Source organism: Zosterops lateralis (assembly GCF_965231275.1).
Source record: "Zosterops lateralis genome assembly, chromosome: Z".
Taxonomy (NCBI): Eukaryota; Metazoa; Chordata; class Aves; order Passeriformes; family Zosteropidae; genus Zosterops; species Zosterops lateralis.
Genome location: NC_139800.1, coordinates 73,399,437 through 73,416,025, shown reverse-complemented (window position 1 = coordinate 73,416,025; position 16,589 = coordinate 73,399,437). Strand labels below are relative to the sequence as shown.

The window sequence follows — 16,589 nt, the reverse complement described above, 5'->3', positions numbered from 1 at the left end:
CACAGCTGTGGTAGGAGATAAACCTGGAATTAGAAAGGAAGGAGAGCTGTTGGAGAATGACAGCTTCCTTAGAAAAACACCAGGGATTCATTTGATGGAAAAATTGAACAAATTTAAGGACTAGTATGACTAGCTGAGAACAATGCCCAGATGGCATGGGAAATGTAATTAACCTTTGGCAAATGCAGCAGTCTCTAAATGATGATACAAAAATTCACTAAGATTCACTAGTTTATTAAGATGTTTGTACATAATGTGATCAGTTTTTCAACTTCAGTATTAATGCTATTACAAAATACTTTTGGAGGTATTTTTAATACTTTTTATTTAAAGACCCAGAAACACCCACTTAAAATCTAACTAGTCAATGGCAAGGAAGGTAGAAGTGATGGAGATAGCCCAACATAAAACAAAAAAATGATTTAATCTTACTTATCCAATTTACAGGGTGAAAAATGATGTTTCCAGCAACAGGCAAAGGCTAGGAGACATGATACTTAATGAGGAAATTTGTTTCAGTGCTTTTCTCTAACAAGGTGTAATTTCTTTCTGACCTGACAGGCTGCTAAACCTTGGGATACCATTAAACTGGTAATGAAGTGCCACGCTAAAAATAATTTTTCTGCTTTCTTTCTGGTTGCCAAAACCAGCAGAATCATCTGTATACTCAATTTACTACTGTGTATGAGACATCCCTGCATGGAGGCCCCTAGGGAGGGGGAGTGTCATCTGTTCTCTGTCAAACAGAGTGGAGTTCTGTGCTACATCAGGTGCTAAACAGGCAGGCAGAATTGGGAGCTGAGCATTTGATCCTGTGTGTTTGCTCACCAGGTTTGGATTATTGGGAAGTGTGCCTTGAAAGGTCAGTCCTGAGCCAGGGAAAGGGCTCCTTGTGGAACATGTGGTGTGCTGGTTTATTCTATTAAATAGCAGAGTGCCTTTGAAGCCAGGATCCTCAAACTTTACATTTCATGGACTGTGTAAATATAAATTGCTCTTGATTAAGAGACGGAGCTGGAGTACATAACTAGGGCTGGTTTTTAGGACTGTTAAGGTTTCCATTTTAAGGTTTCATTGGTAATTGTTTCTACCTAAATTCTCCTAAATTGCTGCTGTAGCCATTGCACCATAAGTGTCAAGCTGGAAGGTGAGTGAATAGATTCTAGAAATTCCACAGCCCTACAGTGAGGCAAGGTTGGCTGACCCTAAACTCTGGTGTTTAGAGTAGTGAATGGGACAGAGACCCACAAAATCCTGCATTGTGGAAGACTGAAATTGATCAAGAGTTTGTGGAACACCTACGTCCTGAACTTCCAGCAGGGTTTTCCTTTTTACCTGCCTCAGCAGCAGGCAGTGGCAGGAGGGCAAGTCTTGGAGGAGAATCTTTTAGTTGCTTGTTTACTAAGAAAGAATAATTTTTTTGGAGAGTGAAGTAGGCTGGTAAAAATTGCTGAAAGCAAATAAGTATTTTATCTTACTTTTTATTTCTGGCTGTTCACAACATCTCCAGAACCTCCAGAATTTTGCAGCCCCCAGGGTAAAAATTTGAGCTCTTTAGTTACTTTGCCCTTTGGCAACAACTTTAACTTCACACAGATTCTTCTGCAACAGAGCCAACATGCTCAGCCAAGTTTTAGCATTTCCACACTGCTGGATGATTTTTGTGCCATCAGTGATGTCTTAATATATGCAGGGGGTGTAAAGATGTGCAAACGTTTTGATGAGACATAAGTGAATCTTCAATAACATTCTGCTTTTAAAGTGTGAAGGAATATCACAATCATCATGTTCTCAGACCTAGTATGACTTGGCCCGGGTGTTTGGGGCCACTCCAGGCATCAGCCTGAGGAAGGGAAGGTTTCAGGTGACCTAATTGTGACCTTTTTGATGCAGAGGAGAGGCTACAGGAAAGATGGAGAGAAACTGATTATAAGGGTCTGGAGTGACAGGAAAAGGGTTATAGGCTTCAAACTAACAGAGAGTACATTTAGATCAGATATTAGGGAGAAATTCTTCCCCATGAGGGTGGGCAGGCCCTGGCACAGGGTGCCCAGAGAAGCTGTGGCTGCCCCTGGATCCCTGGCAGTGCCCAAGGCCAGACTGGACACTGGGGCTTGGAGCAGCCTGGGACAGTGGAAGGTGTCCCTGCCCATGGCAGAGGTTGGCACTGAATGGGCTTTAAGATCCCTTCAAGCCCAAACCATCTTCTGATTCTGATACACAAAGCTCCACCAAGCAGCAATAATACTGTAGCCCATAGATGTGGTTTCGTGTTTCTGGATTACAAATTCTCAGCTTCTTAAAAAGGATTAGTAATTCTCTGGCAGTGAAAATGAATGGCAGAGTTTGCTAAATGTCACTATAAAAATCTATGAAATTTCTTGCAGGTCCAATTACACAATGCTATATTTTTTCAGCATTGGTGTGGTTCACTGCTATTCTGCAAAATTTTAATAGTCCTATACCAAACTTGTCTTGGGTATGCAAGAAAATCTGCATATCATGGTTGATTTCGATGTAGAAGTCACAATAACACACGGAGTAAAATCCCAGCTGAGGTCAGTTCAAACCCATTCCAGACCTCCACTGCCTCTACTTCTCACAGAAATAAGGCTAATACCTACTTCACTTCTAACACTTGTTAGTTTTCTTGTTCGTATTTATCGTGCATTTGATAAGGACAAAAATGTTGTCCAGTCAAATTTTACCTCTACCATTTTGATTCAATTCTGTCTTGTGGTTTTGATTCACTAGTGCAGCATTTCAGTAATTTGATTAAGATTACTGAGGAGAAATTGAATTTTATATGCTTTATTTTGCAGCAATAACTTTTTCTTTCCAGGTGCGCATGTCAGATCTGATTTATTTGACCAATGCCAACCTCATATGACAATGACTAAAAGCATTCTTGGTGTGCTTGTTACAGGAAAAAAAATGGAGCTGTTCAGTCCCCACAGTATATAGCTTTATGTAACACATCACATCCCCATGTAAAAGTAGCTAGTGTAGGGAATTATCAGTGATTTTAATTAACTCACAATATTCCCATGTGTTTGTCTCATTCTGGACTAGAGTGCAAGTCTTGGAGTTTGATGAAAAACTCTTCCCCTCCCCCAAATTCAAGTTCAGAGGGAAATCTTTATGTAAATATTAGAGAAACCCATGGAGTCCACACTTTGCTCCTGCTGAGAGAAATAGACTGATACGGGAACAGGAAGGGTTTATCTTCCCATGTGAAGGAAAATACAGCAAGAATATTTTTAGCTGCTTTTGACTGAAAGGTAAAAAGGGAAAAGGGAGAGGAATAGACCTGCATATGGAGGCATTTTGCTTTTTAAAGTGTTTTCCTATTTTTCAAACAAGATATTTGGAAGACTAATTCTCCCATCGTTAAACATCAAACACACAGCTGCTGCCAACAGAAACACAACAAGATAAAATAATGCAAAGTAAATTCTCTTCAGGGAAGGAAAGTGGTTTCTTAGATGGCATCTCCAGAAGCACCTGAGGTGATCCAACAGTCTTAGAACAAGTGAAAGCACATATTCCACATGTAAATATATTAGTTTGGGATGTGCTTTCAAAGCATCACACACAATCCAAGTTTCATGTATCTGCAGACTGTCATCCAGGTGATTCATTGCTGCATAAAACATGAGAATTGAATCCACCCCATGGGGTTTTCAGTCTTGTAGAAGTGGCAAACACAATACCTAGGGAAGAAGGAAAAGGACTTCTGATTGTATTTAGGGCATGTAAGCTTCAATGCAGAGCACCAGAGAACATTTTTAGTAATGCAGGTACCTTGCAGACAGTGAGATGTTTGGAATACATCACATGGAAAGGAGAGAAGTCCTCTGTGCAGGAACTAAATGTTAATATTAAATTTTTATGCAGGTGAAGACTAAGGAAGAAGAAAAAAATTAATATGAAGGTACCTGAATGATTTCAGGTTAAATTACAATGCATCAAAACAGAGGTATGGAGGGTATAATAATAATTTTGTTTCAGAGTCTTAAAGACAAGTTGTGCTCATTGAGCTTCTAATGAAGCTTTTCTCAAATGCAAGACTGATGCAGCTAATATTGCTATATTCTGGAATTAAAATATAAAGCTATTAAAAAGAGAAATGTTGTCAATTTTCTACTTATTTCAATTTGAAAGTGGGTTTAGTAGCTTCTCTAAGCTTCATACATTGGACTGTTTTCCCAACAATAGTGAGAAGTAAAAATGCAATAATTGTAATAGGATCATATTCATGTGCAGTATTGACTGCAGGAGCTGGAAGAATCAAATATACTAAAAATGGGCAAATAATTAACTTAGCAACGATGAACTGAAGAATTAGCATTTTTGTTAAGCTGTCTGTAAAAAGACCACAATCACATTTCTCCAAGTATCCTCCATCAGTAGTTAAAAACATTTTGCTCTTTGCTGGCTCTTTTTGATCTGCAGTTTTCAGGCTCTTGTCTCCATCACCTGCCAGCACTCTCTGTGCTCTCTGTTGCTCAAACTCTTGTGCAGAGACATTGCCTCATCACACCCGCAAAATCTGTGTGGATTTGGCCACTGTGAGCCAGGTAAAACCACAATTAAGAACCAATCCCATTTATCAAAGAGTCAATTTACCCAAGATTCACATGAAGAAGAGTTCATTACCAAACCCCAGGTATGAAGTTAAGCCTCGGGTATTAACTATTCACACCATTTACAGTGTAAGTAATTTTTGGCTTGGCCTTACCTGGCCAGGAGGAATCGGTTGGATTCAGCTGATGTTTACCTGTGTGGGCAAAAAAAGAAGCCAAATCAGGGATTTATTATGTGGGGCAGGGCAATGATCTGTATGATGTTGGCAGCCCTCCTTTTAGCCTGCAGTGGAAGTGGGGAGAGCTATTTTTGAATGTGCAAACATGGCCTTGGGAGTACATAAATATTTAACTTTTAGCATTTTCCCAAGCTCCATCCTACAACTGAGGGACAGTAGCTCTGAGTCCAGCTTAAATGTGGGGAAGGTCAACAGTAACAGTTCCATAAAATGCAGCACATTTGGATCAGATCTGACTGAATTTGCCATCCTATGACCTTGTAATTAAGAAAGACTTTAAGACTTTATATTTAGCAGAAACGTTGGTCCTCACACTGTCTTGATTGTCCCCATCTGCTGAAAGAATAGTTGAAAACATCAAGGTGTGGTAGGTGTAACTTCTGTTCCCTTTCTTGGGTGCACTCTGCTGTGTGCAGGTGTGGTGTGAGTCTCAGACGGTGGAACAAGCATCCTGCACTCTCAGTTTTGCTTTTTTCTGACAAAACAAGCAGCAGGAACGAAGCACCTAAATGGAACAGAGGTCAGAGTCCAGAGGCACTGGCTGATGCAGTTAAAACTGCTGCTGTTGGAAATTGCAAAAGACAGGTCTTCTGATGAAATCCGAGGTACTTGCAGAGAAGGGGACTGCTGAAAGTTTTGCAGTTCCCATGATGAGGCAAGTGCCTTTTCAGTAAAACACGGTATGCAAAAAAATACTGTCACTCTTCAGGACAAAGTACTTAATAATTTTTAGAGATGAACCCTGGCTTTAAGGACTGACATGGAGTTCTTCATCCTTTGTCAGGTGTTGAGAGCAAATTAAATCCTCATCTCTCACATTTTAGGCCAAGAAATGCTTAATTCATTTGTATAAAATGACCTAATTCAGAAGAAGAAAGAGGATCCAGAACTTTCTGGTGCAAAACCCCCAAACTTCTGGGCCTTTTAATATACAAGCTTTGAGTATATAAGGCAGATACTAATTCTTTTACTGTTTTTTGGTGCCCAAGTGTGAAAACAATTGTGGTTTATGCCATGTTCTGGGAAATAAGCGGGACATTTGTGGGCAGGAGTGGGGAAATAGGGGAATGAGGGTATGAAGCAGATGTGGCAATGAAAAAAGGAAAATTAGGAACATGTTAGAGTAAGTGCTTTTGTGACCTGTAAGGAAAGAAATTTCTGCTAGGAAAAAAACTAACAGGAAAGAAAATTTACATATTACTTTATACCTTGGACAAAAAAAAATTCTATTTCCAGATCAATTGTAAACTGAATTTGTAGCTTTTGGTTTTTTCCTTAATAACACAAGGTTAAAATGCCACCACCACAAGTACTTAAGGTATTTATTATCATCTGAAAACTTTCATTTCAACAACCAACAAAAGGATACAAATCTAAGCAAATGACTCAAGTTAGTGGCTGTGCAGGCATATAAAGCATTTTATTAGAGTTCACAGTGCCAAAAAGGGAAGCTATTGCTCCCATGGAAAGTGGTTCAAGGTTCAGTACATAACAAAATAACCATGATTTATGAGTGGGCAGTGAAGTTTTAAATGCATGGTCCAGCTCTTAAAGACTATTTATGCTGGACTGCTTTGTGCTGCTGTCTCAGAAAAGTACTCAGTTTTTTGATGTGTTTTTTTTTTAATAAAAGTGCACTTTGAATACAGCCTACTGTGTGGTAGTTTTTAAAAGCCCTTGGACCTCTCTGCAGTCAGACCAGATGAATGGAAAATGCTATTTACAGCATGAAAAATTAGTAAAATGTGGGCTGAAATAGAGTAAAATTGCCTAATGTCATCTGGGTTTGATACTGTGCTACTTTCTATATGTCGAAACGCTTTAATGTGAAATCTATCCTCCTCAGCTGGTAAACAATTACCACATCTTCCTCTTGCACCTTTCAGTGGTGTCTCATAGCTCCTTAAAAGGTGGTGGTGTAATACAGCAAACTGGATGCTGTTGACCAAAAAAATTTTTCTCCAGCCTTCTCCTGTCACTGTGTCCCAGAACGGCTGTGTCTTTGTGCTGCCTCTCTCACTGATGGCTTTAGAGCTCCGAAAGGAACAGGTCAGGCAGCATTTTGTTCTCTCCTTGTGTTGAGCCACATTTTCAGATATAGGAATTTGTGCAGGGGGGAAATGGGCCACTGAATAACAGAACCAATATGACTCCAGCAGAAGCTGTTTATTGTTTACATGACATGGCAGATACAGATTCTAGGTCTGCTGTCCATGTGGGCACACATCTCTGGGTTGGCTGAGCTGCTTCTTCATGAGGCAGGCACACATCCTGCAGGACATTCAGGTGGTCAAGTGTCCATCCTCGTGTTGTGCTTCCCCTGTCTGTGGTTTACATTTATTGCAGACAGTTTCTCAGCCTCTCTGCTCCCCTCTTTGATCCTGTTGTTTTGTCAGTAACCTTGATGAATTCCTGAGAGCTCTAATAGGAAAACTGCAGGTGGTTTGATAAGATTACTCACAAGCAGTTTGGCTGGTGCATCAGAATGGCCTCTAATACAGATATGTTGCTACAAATCTATCTTCTCAGTTTAGAGAAATTAATTTTTACTCTGGGAGACTTGGGGGTCTTGTGGTGCTGCAGCATCCACAGCTTCAGCTGCAATTGCCAGTTACTCCACCAACTTCTTTACTCAATATTTGTGTATTTGAAACCAGGAGGGCACCCAAGAAGCTCTTTGTGGTAAATTGTGGAGAGAAGAGTCAAGAAACATTTCAAAGTATTCCAGATATGAGTGTCTGAGAAAGGAAGCACATAAAACTCGATGTTTGTCCATAAAATAGGATTTTCAGGTGCCCCAGGGGTTCTTACTTTTTAAAAAGTGGTTTGTCTATTCCACCTTCACAGTACCCTGTTTTGTTTCTTAGTAGGTAAAAATCTAGGAGGTTTCAGAGTGCTCTGGATTTGAGAATTTTGATTCTTCTGCATTTTTTGGTGGGAAGGGGAAACTGGGATCACACAGCAACTCTGTCTGATCCAGTAAGTGCAACGGCTGCTTTTGTCTCAGGAGCATCCTAAAGGGTGTCATAAAATTATTCTCTAAATCTCAATCAGGGAAAGGTGAGTTTCTGTCCTCCATTTCTAGAAACAAAGGTGTTGCATGATCTCGTGACACTTGAGCCAGTGGAGAACACCTTTTTCACACAGCCTCTGACAACTGCATTGCTGCAGCTTTTGAGAACATTAATTTATTACTTGGAATGCAACAATTTGCATTCTGAGTAGCCAGCCAGGATTGATAGCAGAAAAGAAGGTGGGAGATGCTCCTTCATGGTTTGCACCATTCTTCCAGTAAGACAGAGAATTCTATCTGTGCTCCAGATCTGCTGACCTATCCAAATGTCACTGGGGTCCAAAATTCTGGAGTAAAGTGCACAAAATTATGTGAAATTAATAAATAAATATTATTTATCTAATAAATAAATTAATAAATAGGAAATAAAAACATATTTCTGAAAACTTCTGAAAACTGGAGGGTGGCTTTTTTGGTTTTTTAGGGGTTTTGTTGTTGTTGAGGTTTTCGTTTCTTTTTTTGGGATTTTTAGGGGTTTTTTAATTCTTCTTTTTCTGTGTGGGTATGTAGTTGGGATTTTATTATTGCTATGGGTGGTTTTTTTTGGTTTTGGTTTGGTTTGTTGTTGGTATTATTAATAATATTATTATTAGTATTTGGCTGTCTTTTTAAAATAATGCAGTGTTTCTTGGGAAAATGTCTTCAGATGGGATGCTAGTGGTTTTTCATACATAATTTTAAGTCTTGAAGTTGATTGATGCAAACTTGTGTCACATTTCCTGAAACTAATAGGGAAAACTCGTAGGAACATGGAATAAGAAAGGTGAATGGATTTCCATATTTGAAACCATGAGAAGTGGAATAAGTGCTATTCTTAGCAGAAATGCTGAAAAAAAAAGGAAAAGGGAGCAACTCCACGAGTATTTGTTCAACATTTGCAACCCACTGCTGGAAGTGTAAAGATCATTTTGTCTTGTGCAAATCTCAGCCACTCACAGCTTCAGCAGGAAAACAGCACTGGTTTAAAAATGCTCTGCTGTGATAATTTAGCTCATCACCCTGATGATGCTTTATGGGTCTAGGAACTGGGGTGAACTCATGCATAGTCAGAAAGAGTACAACAAGTATTCCAGTTGTATTCCAGATCTGCAGATGGCTTAGTCTTAAATTCCATTTCAGGGCGGTAATGCTGGTTTTTAACACCTTATTTGAGTGCAGCTCAGTTGGGGTGGCAGTGCCTTGCTCACTGTCACTTGTTGAGCCTTGTGGGTTGTTTTGGTACAGAAGTTATAAATCTCTTAAAACAGAATATGGAATCCTATAAATTATTATAGGGCAAAGGGTATCTTCTGCACATGAATCTTCTGCTTCGCTTCAACATGCCCTCAACAAGCAAGATAATTTGCTTGAGTTTATTGGTTGGTTTGTAGTTGTTTTTACACTTACTGCATAAAGAAAACAGCTGCAACACCTCTACTTTTGGTCTGATACCCATAACTCCATACAAATATATCTATATTTATACCTATACCTATATCTATCTATATAGATATATATGTAAATGAAAAACTAGGACTAGTGGCAACACAGAAAAGAAAAAAACAAAGAGCTAAATATTACCATACATTCATCATGCTAAATTCAGCCACTTTTCTCAGAATTTTCTGGCATCTGGAATAAATATTGATATTCTGTCTTCCTCAGTTTAATATTGCTTGTCTTCATAAACATTATGCAAACACACCTTTCTGGGTTTGTTCTTTACTTTCTCTTTTATTGAGGCATTTTTGACAGATTTCCACTTCTTTCAAGTGAAAAAACTTTTTGACATAATATGTACATATGGGTAAATACTGACTTTGGGGGTTTGTGGCCAGTAAGATTTACAATTCCTTAATGCCAGCTTTAACTCAGGATTTGCTTAGGATTTCTGTGCTTCTCAGGACAACTGATCTCCATTATTTACCATGAGGTTCAGCATTAAAGCCTATATAATTTAATTCTATAATTGTATCTCTTTTCAGGCACAGGTACTGATTTTGTGTGAAAATGGTTCTTCTGAATGCAGAGAAATACGTTGTAACTTTCAACTTGCCTTTAAAAATATAAAAAGGGATTACCTGTATCTGCTCTGCCAAAGTGTGATATCAATGCAGTGCTGTAGGCAGGAATTTGAATTAACATTGGTGAGATATAGCCAGATTATTTCCCGTGTGCTTTAAAGCTTTGCATTTAGTTGCATCTTCTGATGCTCCAGCAAATGCTCCAGACTTATCAAGTGACTGATGGATGTGTTTGTAAAGGCTTGAATGGTCATTTTATATGAAATTATAAACCCACTGTTGTACTTAATGGGGTCAGTGAAGCAATTAGGAAAGAAATATATAATTCTGTAGCGTGGGTCTGTAAGCATGATACTTCTTAGGCTTTTTAAGTTTAATGAAGCAGCTACTCAGCAGCTGAATGTTCTTGTTAAACAGTCTCAGCATGGATTTTAAAAGTAAAATGTTGCTGAGCACCATGGTCTCCTTGGAGAGTCTGTGGCTCTTATTCTCTTGAAATGTCTGCATCTTTTATATGTTAATGGTTTTGACAATCAGCCATTTGCTTCATTTTCATTGTAAATGAGGCCTAGAGTCCGATTGCTTTCCCCATTCCCTGAACACTCTCTTCCTTGTAAGCAGTCTCATCAGCCTCCAGCTCACTCCCTGGGGTATGCGTGGTCTGAAAATAGCTGAAGTAATCCTGCAAAACAAACGCTTTGCCAAACCATTTTCCTATTTTAGATGTCTTTCTAAGAATATGAGTCCCTGTGTGAAAACTTGTGTGGTGCAACTGGTCCAGCATCCACACCAGTCCTCATGTGCTACAAAATCTTCCTGCCAAAGACATCCCTTCATGTGCTTTCCAAAGGTGCTGCTATTGCTCAAATCCAACGAAGACAAATCACAACATTTCTTCTATACCTTTTGAGAAACACCCCTATTTAGAGTGTTTTATTCATGTTTGGTTTTTAAAGATTCTTCTCAGCTGCAGTGCTGACACCATACAGCTGTGGGGAGTGACCCAGAACACTTTTTTGGGGGTGGGGGACTCCTGATTTTAGCATGGGAGTATCATTATTGCAACCTGCAGGGTTTACATGGGACTGTAGCCAATGTCCCAAGCTGTGCTAGGGAATCTTTCCCCCATTTTGCAGAGGGATTAACTCACCCTGTGTGTGTGGTTTTGGTGCCCGACCTGAAGGGGAAGATGGCAGGGGCACAGCCTGGTGGAACCCTTCATAACAAGCACACTCAGCCAGGAGCATCCATCCCACCAAGGCATCAGGAATTTACACACCCAGGCTCCTTGTTCCCAGCACAACCCTTCCTTTCCCAATTGCCATGGCTGAAAACACCATGCAAAACATACTCACAGTGATGTGAGAAAGGGCAAAGCAGAGAAGAGACATGGGCAGGCTGTGATTTCTGCCTCACCTTGTGGTATAAATTACTGCTGCACACAGGCTGTGATTAAGCAGGTTTGTGTGACTAAAGCCCTGTACAGGATTAATTGCCAGGTCTGTGCTCTGCTGTGGGTTGGTGATAGAAGACACTGAGCAGCAGTGTCGTGTTTTCAAGGGGGATTTGAAGTCGATCAGCCTTTTTCTCCTCCAGTGCATAACTTTCTTCATGGGTGGACTGTGGCAGGCTTTAAATTTGAAAGTGCACAGGGTGAAGACTGTATATTCCTTTGAAACATTTGGAGGGGGAGTGACAAAAGGTTCAGCCTGTCTATTTATCACTCATGACTTCAGGAGCCTGCAGAGAGAAGAAAGCAGGTTTGCTGGTTTGCTGCTTGTGGGATGTGCAGACTGGGGGTTTTTTGTGACACTTAATGTTGTAAACTCCCTTTCCCTGCTGAGTGGGCTTCAGAAATCTGGGAGTGAGGGATGCTCCTTCTCATGCCTGGTGTTGGTCAGACAGGGTGAGATGTGCCCCACAGCACCTCCCTGTCCTTGTTCCTGCCTAGATGGAGAGCCAGTGCTCAGCGCCATGAGGACGAACCACTGCAGCCACCTGCCTGGAGTCCCCCCGGAGTGCCCGCGCCCTCCGGCCCCCGATGGCAAGAGCCTGCCTGGCAGCAGCGGGGCCCTGGCCACCAGCTGTCCCCAGTATGTCATGCAGGTGTCCTCCAAGGATGGGCAGCTGCTCTCGTCGGTTGTGCGGACCCTGGCTGTGCAGAGGTACGTGGGGGACAGGAGGAGGGACAGGCCCCTGCTCCTGTGGTGTGGTTAAACCCCCATCCCAGCATCACAGTGATCATGCTGCAGAATGCTTCACGCTTCCTAAATACTTCCCAGCTGGCGTGGTGAGCAGCTAGACAAGCTGTTTCTAGCACCACTTTTGCAGTTTCTGTTGTTGTTCAAGTGATTGACCAGCTCTGTGGTGAGCAGCTAGACAAGCTGTTTCTAGCACCACTTTTGCAGTTTCTGTTGTTGTCCAAGTGATTGACCAGCTCTTTCTGCTGCTGGTTTAGAGAGGTAGATTAGTGGTGAAATATATTGTTAATCTATGCCTTTGAAGCATGCCTCAGGCTGGCTTCTCATTAGAAGCAAGAAAGAATATTCTGATTTGTTTGGCCTTATCCAGACTTGATGCTTGGGTCAAAATTAAATTTGTCTTTGCTGATGGTGGGCTGGAAAGGTTTCATAGATCTTCAGTGCAGATAAAATACCCACCTGCAGCCACACAGCAGAGATATGCTTGGCACAGTTCTTTTCAGTTCTGTTTGTATCCCTCCTTTATCTGTCTGTGAGGTGTCCTAAATGGAGGGAAACCCTTTTCAGCGAGAGGGGGTTTCTGCCTTCATGTGCTTTTCTGAAGTTGTGGCCCTGCCTTCAGGGTACTACAGGGCAAGCTGCTGCTCTTTCAGCAGTCCTTTACTGTTGGCCAGTGAAAACAATATTTAGGTCAAAGGATCACCACTACAAGAACTGCCCAGCTTAGGCAGATTTACAACCCCTCTGATGTACTTTGAGATTTCCAGAGGCGACTGCACCGCTGCTTCTTGAAGAGCTGGGAAATACAAAATACAGAAGGACTTCTGCCACTCATCTGCCACTCTGATGTTTTTCATGTACACTTTTTCCCCCACTAACAGAAAAGATATTTTAAGCAAGTGTACCAAAACCCCTTAAACAGCCCAGCAGCCTGGATTACTAGTTATAGCGCAAAACACTCCTAAATGCAAATATTTCTAGTTTGTGACAGAGAAAAAGGCTATTACCACAGCCTTGCTCAGTGACCAGCAATTTTCTCTCCCTCTCCTGCAGCAGCCCCTTCAATGACCGGCCCATTTGCAGGATCTGCCACGAGGGCAGCAGCCACGAGGAGCTGCTGTCGCCCTGCGAGTGCACGGGGACGCTGGGGACCATTCACCGCAGCTGCCTGGAGCACTGGCTCTCCTCCTCCAACACCAGCTACTGTGAGCTCTGCCACTTCAGGTTTGCAGTGGAGCACAAGCCCAGGCCACTGGTGGAGGTCAGTACGTGGAGCACAGCCCTGAAATTCTAGTTTTGATTGCAAAATCACACCTGCTTTTGTGCAGGCATCACAGAGCCTCTGCAGGTCCACTGGGGTTTTAGGGGTTTGGCAATATGAGTGCTGGGAAATAACAAAACTCCTCATTTTGGAGCAAATCAAAACCAAATTATTAGATTTGTGGGATCAGTGGGTTTGCTTCACTGCAAACGTAACTGGAGGTTTGGGAAACAGTGTGCAGCAAATTCCTGGAATGCCAGCCAGCTTGGTTGAGGGTGGAAGAGAGGTAAGTAGCATTTCCTGTGGAATGTGGGGCAAGTGCCTGGACTCAGCGTATTAAATATAGGTCAGAATTTTCTTTTTCTTCTTGCTTTTGAGAGGTAACAAACTTAGAAGCCTTAGAAACCCAGTTTACATGTCAAGCTCACAAGAAAGAATTGTTGTTGTTCAATGTCTGGCATACTTAGACATTTGTGAGCGACCTTTTGTCCTCCTCTTGCCTATGTGCCAGACTCCACAGTGAATTGGACAACTGTTTCTCCCTTATCAATGAAAATTCAGTTTTTGCTAACTACAGATAGCAGCTTCATGAAGTTTTCCAGGTTTTAGGGTATTTTTGGCCCTCAGGAACAGAAAGAAACCAAAACAAGTTCAATCTCTTGACACTGTTAATGACCTTTTTCCTCCCTTATTTTATTTTGGAAAAAGATGAAGCAAAGTTAGGGTTTCCTTTGGAATTAAAAGTGAAATACAAATAACATTCAACCAAATGAATGAGAAGAAGCATTTTGTACATGTTGGTGACACAGGCAGGTGCCTGCAGAGCTTGGGTTCAGGACAAAGTGTCTTTCCTGTGGATCTTAATTGTTCCTTTAAACTGTCAAAACTGGTGGAGGGAGGTACAGTATTAAAAATAGGGGAAAAGCAACTTTTTTTTATTTTTTCACAGATGAGAGGGCACAGGACAGAACTGACTGCTGGGAGGTGGCTCAGGGGATGAACAGTTCAAGACTACCAAAATTGCTTTAAATAAGATAGGCATGCACATTTTGTGTTTAGGTCTAAGCCTAAAGATATTTTCATTCTTCCTCAGGATCCCCTCACAAAAGGTACATGACATGGCATTTAGCACAAATCCTGCACCCAAAGCAGGTCTTGGCCAGCTGTGCTTGGTTGCCTCTGGGTTGCTGTCTGGTTTTCCTCTCAGTCTTTGGTGCAAGAATGACACCACTCTGAACCTGCCCTCTGAGAAGAAAGATAAGTGATGCTGAGGCATCACAGTTTGATTTTAGAGCCCAGCTTCTCAAAATTGTTCCCTTTTGATAGTTCCTCATAAGGCTGCACAAATTGGATGTGGTGCTGACCAGAGCTGATGATGATGGAATGAGCTGAAAGCAGAGCTGACCCTGCCCAGGCTGGGGCACTGTGGTTGCTTGATTGTTCCCTGATGAAATGAGGCTTCTTTTTGGCAAGAGCAGTCATAAGTAGTAGAAACAACAACAATGATATTTAGAGTAATAATGGTAAACCTGCCAGTTTTCTCAGCTGAGGACAGAAGATAAACCCTGAGCAAGAACGTTTCTGAAACATAGCTAAGTGTTTTTATCTTTACTACTCATTATTTTCTGACTTCTCAGCTACTTACACCCACTGTATTTTAGTGTAGAAATCAACAGCTGGGTGCAGTTTCAGGAAAGGTCATAGAAAACCCCAATCCTTTGTGATCTTATAAAGAGAATATGCTTTAAATTTAGAAGGAAAATGAAGGTATAGTTTCAAAGCCGAGAACAGCAGATACAAAGAGTAACTCAAATAAGATGTATGCTGGGGGAAAATAAGGCAGAAAGATAATCAAACTTCTTGATTTCTGTCAGAGTAATTTAAGTTTGTCCTGGAAGTTTCTACTTATTTATTACACAGAGATTTGAAATGCAAAGACCTCCCCATGCAACAAATACTTGCGGCAAAAATCAGAAAGTTCCCAAAGCAGGACTAAAGCAGATGCAAGATTGCCAGATTCCCTCACTTTCTGTGTCCTAAAAGCACTTTCATGCCTGTCTATCTGTGTTATCTAGAGTGTGAGAACATGGAAGGAGGTTTATCAGGTGTAGTAGGACCATTTCTCACAAAAACCCTGCTGTAACATTTGGATGAGTGACAAGCCAGAGTGGCCACCTGCTTTTAACACCACAGTGTGTGCAGGTTTGGCATGGGGTGTCAAAGTTCTCTTCATTTAGTGAGGTGATTAGTTCTCCAAAGGCTCGTTTGACCTAGTTAATAGAAAGAGTAAATGGTCCTTCTCTCACTGGAGGCGAATAATGAGTTTTACCAATGCATTTTAGTAGGTCAAGAGGGGCTATTGTACTCATAAAGTGATTTATAGAGCACAGACTCTAAAAACACATCCAGTAACTCCTCAACAGGGCCCATCTCATAGAGTGAATACATCCCATTCAGGGGTCAGTGACAGGTAGTGAAGAAATGCTTAAAGCAATCAGTCATCATATTGATCTTTTCTTCTCTGAGAGATCTTTCACTGGGAGAAAGAAAAAAGAAAAGAAAAAGGTATTTCTGACATACTATTATATTCCAAGACATACTCTTTTTCAAAGGGTGAAAAAACCACCACCACCAAAAAAAAAAAAACAAACAAAAAAAACCCCAACAACAACAACAAAAAAACACCAAACACCCCCCCCCCAAAAAAACAAACCAAAAACCAAGCCTGACAAACAAAACCCCACCAAAACCAACCAACCAACAACAACAACAACAACAACAACAACAACAACAACAACAACAACAACAACAACAAAAAAAAAAAAACAAACAAACAAACAAAAAAAAAAAAAAAACAAAAAAAAAAAACCAACAAACAAACCCCAAAAACCAAAACCAAAACAAAAATCCTCAGCATGCTATTGTGTTTTCTCCTTGCCCCCTCACTGGATTGATCACTGCTTCCTAATGTCTTAGACATGGGTGTGGGAGAAATCTGTTTCAGCAGAAACAAATTGAGGCACTTTACTGATGTTATCTAGAAATGTCATATGTGAATTTATTCCTGCTGTTAGCAGGAGAGGCTGCAGCAACAGTGAGCTTGAAATGGAATAAATGGTGTGACTGATGGTTCAGCCATATTCCTTCCTCCCTGTGCCCATCCTTATGGAAGCAGCAGAGGAGTTGACCAAAGACAATTCTGTGCTTCTCTTTTGTCTCTGCCACA

General features: G+C 41.1%; 1 protein-coding gene across 3 annotated transcripts in view; it reads left to right on the top strand.

The window, feature by feature from the left end:
- MARCHF3 (membrane associated ring-CH-type finger 3) overlaps positions 1 to 16,589 on the top strand; it is a 59,728-nt gene that overhangs the window by 26,241 nt on the left and 16,898 nt on the right. Inside the window, exons 2-3 of one of the 3 annotated variants that reach the window (XM_083884376.1) lie at positions 11,853 to 12,066; positions 13,156 to 13,363. In XM_083884376.1, coding sequence (XP_083740502.1) covers positions 11,876 to 12,066; positions 13,156 to 13,363 — 399 coding nt within the window. In that variant the 5' untranslated portion in view covers positions 11,853 to 11,875. Of the gene's footprint in view, positions 1 to 11,806; positions 12,067 to 13,124; positions 13,364 to 16,589 lie in introns of all 3 variants that reach the window. The other 2 variants (XM_083884377.1, XM_083884375.1) reach the window with 2 other exon arrangements.